Genomic DNA, 12,500 nt, shown 5'->3' on the forward strand with positions numbered 1-12,500 from the left:
CTCCTGCACCTATTTTCTATGTTTCTATTCCAAAATAAAATCACTCACGGAGGCACAGCGGTGGAGTTGCGGCCTAACGACGCCAGAGACCCGGGTTCCAACCTGACCTCTGGTGCTGTCTGTGCGGAGTTTGTCCGTTGACCTGCGTGGCTTGTCTCCGGGTGCTCCGGTTTCCCCCCCACATTCCACGGACGGGTGGGTTTGTCGGTTAATCGGCTTCGGTTTAAAATTGTTAAAAAAAAGTCCCGAGCTGGTGGGATAGGTCGCTGATGGGCGCAGACTCGGTGGGCCGAAGGGCCTGTTTCCACGCTGAATCTCTAAAGTCTAAAGTGCTGGAGTAACTCAGCGGGTCAGGCAGCATCTGTGGAGAACATGGATAGGTGACGTTTCACAGAGTGCTGGAGTAACTCAGCGGGTCAGGCAGCATCTGTGGAGAACATGGATAGGTGACGTTTCACAGAGTGCTGGAGTAACTCAGCGGGTCAGGCAGCATCTGTGGAGAACATGGATAGGTGACGTTTTGGTTGTGGTGGGAGTGGGGGAAGAAAGCTGGGGGAGGGGTGGCCCAGGGGCATGGTTGCCAACTGTCCCGTATTAGCCGGGACATCCCGTATTTTGGACTACATTGGTTTGTCCCGTACGGGACCGCCCTTGTCCCGTGTTAGTAGGGGTTGCCAACTTCCTCACTCCCAAATAAGGGACAAAGGGTGACGTCACCGCCCCGCGCCCCACGTGACCTCACCCGGCCAGCGGCCACGTGCTCCCGCTCCACCAATGGCGGCGCGGGGCAGATGTGCAGCACTTTGGTCAACGTGGGTTGTTTTTAAATGTGCTATACTTGACTTGACTTGACTTTGTCCCTTCTTTGGGAGTGAGGAAGTTGGCCCTAAACTAACAGTGGCCAAACTGCACGCCGAGTTGACAAGTTCATCTGCATCAAGCATAAATCTTGGACCCAGGCGAGGTAAACTCCCTTCTAAACTCGTAACCGTGGGAGCTTTCTCCCTCTGTCCGCCCAAAGGTTTAATTGTCAAAAGTGCCGACAATGGAACAATGAAGTCCTTACTTTCAGCTGCAGATCGGGGCCCGTTAATTCAATGGGCGGCAGATATTAGAAACATCAATAATTCAACCCATCCATGACCGTAATATGACCGTTCAAAACTAAAGTACTTAGCGCGACCACGTTCCCAACGTTGGGGGAAGTCCAGAACAAGGGGCCACACACAGTTTAAGAATAAGGGGTCGGCCATTTAGAACGGAGATGAGGAAAAACCTTTTTCAGTCAGAGAGTGGTGAATCTGTGGAATTCTCTGCCTCAGAAGGCAGTGGAGGCCAATTCTCTGGATGCGTTCAAGAGAGAGCTGGATAGAGCTCTTAAGGATAGCGGAGTCAGGGGGTATGGGGTGAGGGCAGGAACGGGGTACTGATTGAGAATGATCAGCCGTGATCGCATTGAATGGCGGTGCTGGCTCGAAGGGCCGAATGGCCTCCTCCTGCACCTGTTGTCTATTGACCAAAGTCAAGGTCTGTCGACGATCATAGTTAGCTGGGGTTCGGTTCAGTTTAGAGATACAGTGCGGAAGAAGGCCCTTCGGCCCACCCTGTCCACGCCGACCAGCGATCCCCGCACACTAACACTATCCTACACACTTGAGGGGCAATCTACATTTATACCAAGCCAATTAACCGACTAACATGTATGTCTTTGGAGTGTGGGAGGAAACTGAAGATCTCAGAGAAAACTCACGGGGAGAACGTACAAACTCTGTACAGACCGCACCCACAGTCGGGATCGAACCCGGGTCTCCGGCGCTGTGAGGCAGCAGCTCTACCCTCTGCGCTGTGTTAGCGTTGGGCAGTGTTCAGTCTGGCAAGAAGCGGCTCGTAAACCTTCAAGGGCGGCACGGTGGCACAGCGGTAGTGTTGCTGCCTCACAGCGCCGGAGACCCGGGTTCGATCCCGACTACGGGTGCTGCCTGTACGGAGGTTGTACGTTCTCGCGCTAGGGATGGAACCCGGGTCTCTGGCGCCGTAAGGCAGCAAATCAACCGCTGCGCCACCGTGCCGCCATTTGCAAACTTACCGTATTAACAACTTTGTCATCCCAATCCGTGACGTGTATGACAAACCGGTAACGAGAGTTGAGTTCAGTTTATTGTCACGTGTACCGAGCGAGGTACAGTGAAAAGCTTTTGTTGCGTGCCAGCCTGTCAGCGGAAAGACAACATACGGTTACAATCGAGCCGTCCTCAGTGTACAGATACAGGATCTGTAAGTGTAGAAATGTTTTAAAAAGAGTGGCGTGATTGTAATGCGCGATTGAAAATCTCCCAGAGAGTTGTGAATCTGTGGAATTCTCTGCCGCAGAAGGCAGTGGAGGCCGATTCACTGGATGTTTTCGAGAGAGAGTTGGATTTAGTTCTTGGGGCTAACGGAATCAAGGGATATGGGGAGAAAGCAGGAACGGGGGTACTGATTTTAGATGATCAGCCATGATCGTATTGAATGGCAGTGCTGGCTCGAAGGGCCGAATGGCCTACTCCTACACCAATTTTTCCATGTTTCTAAGATCCACTTCTGTGACCGGCGCACAAATAGTTGCCTGGGTCGTGCGCCATCTTGGAATCTGCTTGGTCTCGATGCACCACTGGTTCCAGTCTGAATAACTACCACTGTCTACACCCTCCCACCAAGCCAATGGTCTTTTCTTGAGGTAGACACAAAATGCCGGAGTAACTCAGCGGGACAGGCAGCATCTCCGGAGAGAAGGAATGGGTGGCGTTTTGGGTCGAGACCCTTCTTCAGACTGAGTGTCGGGGGAGAGGGAGACTAGAGATTTAGATAATATAGACAATAGACAATAGGTGCAGGAGGAGGCCACTCGGCCCTTCGAGCCAGCACCGCCATTCAATGTGATCATGGCTGATCATTCTCAATCAGTACCCCGTTCCTGCCTTCTCCCCATACCCCATGACTCCGCTATCCTTAAGAGCTCTATCCAGCTCTCTCTTGAATGCATTCAGAGAATTGGCCTCCACTGCCTTCTGAGGCAGAGAATTCCACAGATTCACAACTCTCTGACTGAAAAAGTTTTTCCTCATATCATATCATATCATATATATACAGCCGGAAACAGGCCTTTTCGGCCCTCCAAGTCCGTGCCGCCCAGCGATCCCCGTACATTAACACTATCCTACACCCACTAGGGACAATTTTTACATTTACCCAGCCAATTAACCTACATACCCGTACGTCTTTGGAGTGTGGGAGGAAACCGAAGATCTCGGAGAAAACCCACGCAGGTCACGGGGAGAACATACAAACTCCTTACAGTGCAGCACCCGTAGTCAGGATCGAACCTGAGTCTCCGGCGCTGCATTCGCTGTAAAGCAGCAACTCTACCGCTGCGCTACCGTGCCTACCATCTCAGTTCTAAATGGCCCGCCCCTTATTCTTAAACTGTGGCCCCTTGTTCTGGACTCCCCCAACATTGGGAACATGTTTCCTGCCTCTAACGTGTCCAACCCCTTAATAATCTTATACGTTTCGATAAGATCTCCTCTCATCCTTATAAGGATGGAAGGATACGGTGTGAAAACAACAGATCAAAGTAGATGGTAACATAAGGAAATGTAGAATGGTTCATTGTTGGCCTGAGGGGAAGGTGATAAGGTGTACCATCAGTAATATTTACTCAGGAGGACAGTGGAACTAATCTGGGAACTAAGATGGGAGGAGGGATGGAGATAGGGGGAAGGCAAGGATTACTCGAAGTTAGAAAAATCAATATTCATATCGAAGGTAGACACAATGCTGGAGTAACTCAGCGGGACAGGGGGCATCGCTGGAGAGAAGGAATGGGTGACGTTTCGGGTCGAGACTTTTCGCCAGGTTGAGTCAGGAGAGAGGCAAATGAGAGATTTAGACGGTGATATAGAAAGGCTCGGTCTGAAGAAGGGTCTCGACCCGAAATGTTACCCGTTCCTTCTCTCCGGAGATGCCGCCTGACCCGCTGAGTTACTCCAGCATTTTGTGTCTACCTTCAGTTTAAGACAGCATCTGCAGTTCCTTCCTACCGCTGAGGTGCAAGCTACCCAAGTGAAATATGAGGTGGTGTTCCTCCAATTTGTGTTGGGGCCTTATGCTGACGGCCATTTTCTTGGGATCAGGGCCTTGCTGTAAAGGCCAGCATTAATCGTACGACCCAAATGTCCCGCGGTGTGTGTGTGTGGGGTTGCCAACTGTCCCGTATTAGCCGTGACCTCCCGTATTTTGGGCTAAATTGGTTTGTCCCGTACGGGACCGCCCTTGTCCCGTATTAGGCCCGGGGGGGAGACGCTATAGGTCTGGACGCTGTAGGCCCGGACACTGTAGGTCCGGACAGTGTAGGCCCGGGGCTGCTGTGGGCCCAGACACTGTAGGCCCGGAGGCCCGGGCGCCGCCTAACGGAGGTTGCGTAGCAACCCGCCTCCCAGTCTGGGCGGCCGCCATTGGTGGAGCGGGAGCACGTGGCCGCTGGCTGGGTGAGGTCACGTGGGGCGCGGGGCGGTGATGTCACCCTTTGTCCATTATTTGGGAGTGAGGAAGTTGGCAACCATGTGTGTGCGTGTTGGTGTGTGTGTGTGTGTGTAGGTGTGTGTGTTGGTGTGTGTTGATGTGTGTGTGTGTTGGTGTGTGTGTGTCTGTTGGTGTGTGTGTATGTGTGTGTGTGTGTGTGTGTGTGTGTGTGTGTAGGTGTGTGTGTTGGTGTGTGTTGATGTGTGTGTGTGTTGGTGTGTGTGTGTCTGTGTTGGTGTGTGTGTATGTGTGTGTGTGTGTGTGTCTGTGTGTCTGTGTGTCTGTGTTGGTGTGTGTGTGTGTGTGTTGGTGTGTGTGTGTTGGTGTGTGTGTGTTGGTGTGTGTGTAGGTGTGTGTGTAGGTGTGTGTGTGTGTGTGTTGGTGTGTGTGTGTGTGTGTTGGTGTGTGTGTGTGTGTGTTGGTGTGTGTGTGTGTGTTGGTGTGTGTGTGTGTGTGTGTTGGTGTGTGTGTGTGTGTTGGTGTGTGTGTGTGTGTGTGTGTGTTGGTGTGTGTGTGTGTGTGTGTTGGTGTGTGTGTGTGTGATGGTGTGTGTGTGTGTGATGGTGTGTGTGTGTGTGTGTGTGTTGGTGTGTGTGTGTGTGTGTTGGTGTGTGTGTGTGTGTTGGTGTGTGTGTGTGTGTGTTGGTGTGTGTGTGTGTGTGTGTTGGTGTGTGTGTGTGTGTGTTGGTGTGTGTGTGTATTATCCAGGTTGGACTAGACATGGGAGGTTGGGACAGGGAAGGTTATTACATGAGGGGGTGATACGAGAAATCTATTTTTGTTACAAATTGGCCAGATTTCGAGGAAGTTGGAGGGTAGACTGACTGCCCTGTAGTTAGACATGCTGGTGTATTTTGATCGGCGTGATTATGGGGTGTTTAGTGCTAATTATACTGTTGATTTTGGAAACTGCATTGACTAATGGAGGGGCTGTATTGCCCAGGATTAATGTCACAAAAGTGCCCCAGCGTGAGTTTTTCTTTCTCTTTTTAATTCTTTGAAGTAAGAGTCACCAAATGTGTTTCTGGTGCCGTTTCATAACCTCTGGCCTCGCTGACAATCTCTGGAGACCTCCTCTGGCAGTGCCCGAAGCTTACATTCGTCCCCCTCCGTACCTGCTCACGGTGGGATTGTAGTCCTTGTCAGCCGGCCTTTGTTTCGAGAAGTTTGGAGTTTAGAAATACAGTTGTTTTAACAAGGAAAAAAAAAAAAGACACAAAGTGCTGGAGTAACTCAGCGGGTCAGGCAGCATCCCTGGAGAATTTAGAAGGATGAGAGGAGATCTTATCGAAACGTATAAGATTATTAAGGGGTTGGACACGTTAGAGGCAGGAAACATGTTCCCAATGTTGGGGGAGTCCAGAACAAGGGGCCACAGTTTAAGAATAAGGGGCAGGCCATTTAGAACTGAGATGAGGAAAACAAAATTCAGTCCGAGAGTTATGAATCTGTGGAATTCTCTGCCTCAGAAGGCAGTGGAGGCCAATTCTCTGAATGCATTCAAGAGAGAGCTGGATAGAGCTCTTAAGGATAGCGGAGTCAGGGGGTACGGGGAGAAGGCAGGAACGGGGTACTGATTGAGAATGATCAGCCATGATCACATTGAATGGCGGTGCTGGCTCGAAGGGCCGAATGGCCTCCTCCTGCACCTGTTGTCTATAGGACGTGCCTAGGTGGCATTTTCAGGGCGAGACCCTTCTTCAGACTTGCAACACCTGGCATTGTGGGTGGCGCAGTGATAGTTGCTGCCCTAGGGCGCCAGAGACCCGGGTTCGATCCCGACTAGGGGTTCTTGTCTGTACGTTCTCCCCGCGGGTTTTCTCCGAGATCTTCGGTTTCCTCCCTGCACTCCAGGTTTGCAGGTTGATTGGCTTCTGTGCCCACTGGTGTTTACAATAGACAACAGGTGCAGGAGGAGGCCATTCGGCCCTTCGAGCCAGCGCCGCCATTCAATGTGATCATGGCTGATCATTCTCAATCAGTACCCCGTTCCTGCCTTCTCCCCATACCCCCTGACTCCGCTATCCTTAAGAGCTCTATCCAGCTCTCTCTTGAACGCATCCAGAGAATTGGCCTCCACTGCCCTCTGAGGCAGAGAATTCCACAGATTCACAACTCTCTGACTGAAAAAGTTTTTCCTCATCTCAGTTCTAAATGGCCTACCCCTTATTCTAAAACTGTGGCCCCTGGTTCTGGACTCCCCCAACACCGGAACATGTTTCCTGCCTCTTACGTGTCTTGTCTCTTAATAATCTTATATGTTTCAATAAGATCCCCTCTCATCCTTCTAAATTCCAGTGTGTACAAGCCTAGTGGCTCCGTTTTAAATGGCCCTTACCCCTTATTCTTAAACTGTGGCCCCTTGTTCTGGACTCCCCCAACATCGGGAACATGTTTCCTGCCTCTAACGTGTCCAACCCCTTAATAATCTTATATGTTTCAATAAGATCCCCTCTCATCCTTCTAAATTCCAGTGTATACAAGCCTAGTCGCTCCGTTTTAAATAGCCTTGCCCCTTATTCTTAAACTGTGTTCTGGATTCCCCCAACAATCTATGTGGTGGCGGGGAAGGGCAGAGTTAAATGGGCGCAGCTGGTGATCCGTGAGTCACCGGGTGGGTTTACGACTTCCATGACTATAATGGATAAAAGGAAAGTCGTGCGAGAGTGGCTCTATTAATATCCCCAAACAGTAAACGTGCGAGATAATGAATGGGCTCTTTGCTTTGCGAATCTCTCTGCTAATCGCCCCAGTCTACAAACATAAGCTGTGAGTCAGAGAGGTTTCTCTGACGGGCCTGAATAATGAGGCCCCTTTCTGGTGCCGTTGCTGATGGGGCAGAAACGCTGCCAAGACCCTGGTGTTCTCCGAAGTGTTTTGAGTCATTCGAGTCCCACTGATCTTCGCTCTTAAAGGGACTGGGTTGCCGAACTGTCCCTTAACCAGCCGGGCGAATTTAGAAGGATGAGAGGGGATCTTATCGAAACGTATAAAATTATTAAGGGGTTGGACACGTTAGGGGCAGGATGCATGTTCCCAATGTTGGGGGGAGTCCAGAACCAGGGGCCACACAGTTTAAGAATAAGGGGTAGGCCATTTAGAACGGAGATGAGGAAAAACCTTTTCAGTCAGAGAGTTGTGAATTTGTGGAATTCTCTGCCTCAGAAGGCAGTGGAGGCCAATTCTCTGAATGCATTCAAGAGAGAGTTAGATAGAGCTCTTAAGGATAGCGGAGTCAGGGGGTATGGGGAGAAGGCAGGAACGGGGTACTGATTGAGAATGATCAGCCATGATTACTTTGAATGGCGGTGCTGGCTGGAAGGGCCGAATGGCCTCCTCCTGCACCTATTTTCTATTGTCTATTGTCTATTGACATCCCGTATTTATTCCTTATAAGTGCTGGAGTAACTCAGCGGGTCAGGCAGCATCTCGGGAGAGAAGGAATGGGTGACGTTTCGGGTCGAGGCTACGTTAGTTTGTCCCGTGTTAGTAGGGTTGCCAACTTCCTCGCCTCCCGAATACGGGACAGAGGGCGACTTCGGCCGCCCCACGTGACCTCACCCAGCCAGCGGCCACGCGCACCCGCTCCACCAATGGCGGCCGCCATTGGTGGAGCGGGAGCACGTGGCCGCTGGCTGGGCGGGGCGGCGCGGGTCGCGCGGGCGACATCACCCCTTGTCCCGTATTTGGGAGCGGGCAAGTTGGCAACCCCAAGCGTTGCTCACCAGCCACCGATGGGTTTTAACCAACCACTCCCGAACGACACAAGGACAACAAAAACGCTGGAGTAACTCAGCGGGACAGACCTGGAGAGAAGGAATGGCCGGCGTTTCTGGCTGAAGAAAGGTCACCCATTCCTTCTCCCCAGGGATGCTGCCTTTGCCCGCTGAGTTACTCCAGCATTTTTGTGCCTCTCCTCGGTTTAAGCCAGCATCTGCGGTTCCTTCCTGCAGAATTGCCAGGACTCGAGGGTCCTGGTTAAGCGGGCTGGGGATCTATTCATCGGAGCGCAGGAGGATGAGGGGGGCTTGTGGAGAGCGGGAAGCAAGTTTCTGCTCAGTGGGAGGAGAACTTCCCTTCTGGGCTTGGGGAGTGAGAGGTGAATGGATGGGGTTAACTGTGTGGGCTGGAGCTGGTTAAACCAGCTGAGTGTGTCTGACTGTGCTGTGAGTGTGGGCACAGCGACCCGCAGTTGTGTCTCTGGGAGCAGGGATTCCAGGAAGCTTCAAGTTACCCCTCCCTCCCTCCCTCCCTCCCTCCCTCCCTCCCTCCCTCCCTCCCTCCCTCCCTCCCTCCCTCCCTCCCTCCCTCCCTCCCTCCCTCCCTCCCTCCCTCACTCACTCACTCACTCACTCACTCACTCACTCACTCACCCACTCACCCACTCCCTCCCTCCCATCCCTCCCCTCCCCTCCCCTCCATCCCTCCCCCCCCCCATGATTCATCTGCCAACACCCCTGGGAGACGCAGAATCAGGCCATTCAGCCCATCAAGTCTACCCCGCCATTCAATCATGGCTGATCTATCTCTCTCCCTCCTAACCCCATTCTCCTGCCTTCTCCCCATAACCCCTGACACCCACACTGATCAAGAATCTTATCAATCTCTGCCTTAAAAAATATCCATTGACTTGTGGCCTCCACAGCCGTCTGTGGCAACTAATCCCACCGCCCTCTGACTAAAGAAATTCCTCCTCATCTCCTTCCTGAAGGAACGTGCTTTAATGCTGAGGCTGTGGCCTCTGGTCCTAGACTCTCCCACCAGTGGAAACATCCTCTCCGCACCCACTCTATCCGGGCCATTGTCTACCCGTTGAAGGCTCAGTGTCTCCCCTTGGATAGAGAGGCTGGCACACTCTGCGGGCTGTTTGCCAGCGTTGGGGGCGGGCGGGCGGACTCTCTGCCATCGCCACTCCTCCCATTTTGCGGGGGGGGGGGTAGCAGGGAGCAGGGGCGTGGCAATGCCATCAATGCGGAGAAACCACGGTTCGATCCTGACCTCGGGCGCTGTGCGTGCGTGCGTGCGTACGTACGTTATCCCTGTGACCGCGTGGGTTTCCTCAGGGTGTTCCGGTTTTCACAAAGACGTGCGGGTTTGTGGGTTAATTTGGACTTTTGAGTTTTTACACGTGCAGCCTGGAAACAGGCCCTTCGGCCCACCGAGTCTGTGCTGTCCACGATTTCCCATCCACCCTGACTATCCTACAATTTTACCAAAGCCAATTAACCTACAAACCCGCGCGTCTTTGGAGTGTGGGAGGAAACCGGTGAAAACCCACGGGGGGGAACGTGCAAACTCCGCACAGACAGTGCCCGTGGTCGGGATGGAAGCCGGGTCGGTGGCGCTGTGAGGCGGCGGCTGGACTGGAGTGGGGTGGGACGGTTTCAGGGAGGGGAGTGTCTGAGCCACAGCTGATGAAGGCACGACCGCAAACAGCGGTCGGAGAGATTCCACACATACTTCGCTTCTGAGGCGAGACGGTTTAATTGTTAATCGTACAGACAGTGGTGACATGGGATCCTTGCGTGCTGCATCATTAACAGGGCAGTCAAGGCCTTAAAACGCACAAATATCATCAAAAATGCAATAAATTAACAACTGCAAACACAAGGTAACCATAATGCAAAAACTCGAAGAGGCAGTCCACAGAAGATCAAACTTGCCGAGGTTAGCGTTGTGTAGAGAAATAACTGGAGATGCTGGTACAAATCGAAGGTATTTATTCACAAAATGCCGGAGTAACTCAGCATGTCAGGCAGCATCTCTGGAGAGAAGGAATGGGCGACGTTTCGGGTCGAGACCCTTCTTCAGACTGTACCAGCATCGCCCATTCCTTCTCTCCAGAGATGCTGCCTGACCCGCTGAGTTACTCCAGCACTTTGTGATGCCCAAGGTTGGTGTTGTGTCCCAGCGTCGGAGAGTTGATGGGAAGAAGCCGTTCTGACAAAGGGTCTCGACCCGAAACCTCACCCATCCGCGTTCTCCAGCGACGCTGCCCCCGATCACAGCCTCGGAATTAAAGGGCGCTCTTTTAGAAAGGAGGTGAGGAGGAACATCTTTAGTCAGAGGGTGGTTAAACTGTGGAACAAACTCATTGCCACAGAGGGCCGTGTGGAGGCCAAGTTAGTGGATGTTTTTTTTAAGGCAGAGGCAGACAGATTATTGATCAGAACGGGTGGCAAGGGTGACGGGGAGAAGGCGGGAGAATGGGATTAGGAGGCAGGGATCATATCATATATATACAGCCGGAAACAGGTCTTTTCGGCCCACCAAGTCCGTGCCGCCCAGCGATCCCCGTACATTAACACTATCCTACACCCACTAGGGACAATTTTTACATTTGCCCAGCCAATTAACCTACATACCTGTACGTCTTTGGAGTGTGGGAGGAAACCGAAGATCTCGGAGAAAACCCACGCAGGTCACGGGGAGAACGTACAAACTCCTTACAGTGCAGCACCCGTAGTCAGGATCGAACCTGAGTCTCCGGCGCTGCATTCGCTGTAAAGCAGCAACTCTACCGCTGGGCTACCGATCAGCCATGGTTGAATGGCAGAGTGGGCTCGATGGGCCGAATGGCCTAATTCTACTCCTATAACTGATTTGGGCCGAGACCCTTCTTCAGACTGGATGCTGCCAGTCCCACTGAGTTACTCCAGCATGTCGTGAACTTGTGACGTGTTGAATGAGTTGGCCATTAGGGTTGCCAACTGTCCCGTACTAGCCGGGACATCCCGTATTTTGGGCTGAATTGGTTTGTCCCGTAGTGAGGCCCACCGGAAATTGGAGGAACAGCACCTCATATTTCGCCTGGGCAGTTTGCAGCCCAGCGGTATGAACGTCGACTTCTCCAACTTTAGATAGTTCCTCTGTCCCTCCCGTCCCCTCCTCCTTCCCAGATCTCCCTCTATCTTCCCGTCTCCACCTATATCCTTCCTTTGTCCCGCCCCCCCTGACATCGGTCTGAAGAAGGGTCTCGACCCCGAAACGTCACCCATTCCTTCTCTCCCGAGATGCTGCCTGACCTGCTGAGTTACTCCGGCATTTTGTGAATAAACACCTTCGATTTGTACCAGCATCTGCAGTTATCTTCTTGAACTGACTTGTCCCGTATTAGCAGGGTTGCCAACTTCCTCACTCCCGAATACGGGACAAAGGGTGACGTCACCGCCACGCGCCCCACCCAGCCAGCGGCCACGTGCTCCCGCTCCACCAATGGCGGCCGCCATTGGTGGAGCGGGAGCGCGTGGCCGCTGGCTGGGTGAGGTCGCGTGGGGCGCGGGGCGGTGACGTCACCCTTTGTCCCTTCTTTGGGAGCGTCTGGCGCCGTAGACTTTAGGCGCTGAGGGCGCGTTCATCGACGCAGCGAACCTCCTCAGGAAATGGAGATGTTGCGGCCTTCATTGTGTTCGCATCGATCACTGGCTAAACGTGTCTCTTCGGCTGTAAACAATCCCACGGCCTTACTTCTACGATCTTCCGAGGGGGAAGGCTATTTCTCCCACGACGCGACAAAACGATCCTTCCTGTGCTGGACAAAACAAAACAAAAACACGCTGGAGTAACTCAGCGGGACAGGCAGCATCTCTGGGGAGAAGGCGCGGCGGTAGAGTTGCTGCCTTACAGCGAATGCAGCGCCGGAGACTCGGGTTCGATCCCGACTACGGGCGCCGTCTGTACGGAGTTTGTACGTTCTCCCCGTGACCTGCGTGGGTTTTCTCCGAGATCTTCGGTTTCCTCCCACACTCCAAAGACGTGCAGGTTTGTAGGTTAATTGACTGGGCAAATGTAAAGAAATAATAATAATTTGTCCCTAGTGTGTTAGTGTGCGGGGATCGCTGGGCGGCACGGACTCGGTGGGCCGAAGGGCCTGTTTCCGCGCTGTGTCTCTAAAATCTAAAAGCGTTTCGGGCCGAGACCCTTCTTCGGACTGGAAGGGT

General features: G+C 52.7%; 1 protein-coding gene across 1 annotated transcript in view; it reads left to right on the top strand.

Moving 5' to 3' along the window:
- LOC144611720 (mitogen-activated protein kinase kinase kinase 10-like) overlaps positions 1–12,500 on the top strand; it is a 36,792-nt gene that overhangs the window by 743 nt on the left and 23,549 nt on the right. The window contains exon 2 of the mRNA XM_078430952.1: positions 873–964. Within this exon, the coding sequence (XP_078287078.1) occupies positions 873–964 (92 nt within the window). The remainder of the gene's footprint in view (positions 1–872; positions 965–12,500) is intronic.

The sequence above is a fragment of the Rhinoraja longicauda genome, chromosome 41 (assembly GCF_053455715.1).
Source record: "Rhinoraja longicauda isolate Sanriku21f chromosome 41, sRhiLon1.1, whole genome shotgun sequence".
Classification (NCBI taxonomy): domain Eukaryota; kingdom Metazoa; phylum Chordata; class Chondrichthyes; order Rajiformes; family Arhynchobatidae; genus Rhinoraja; species Rhinoraja longicauda.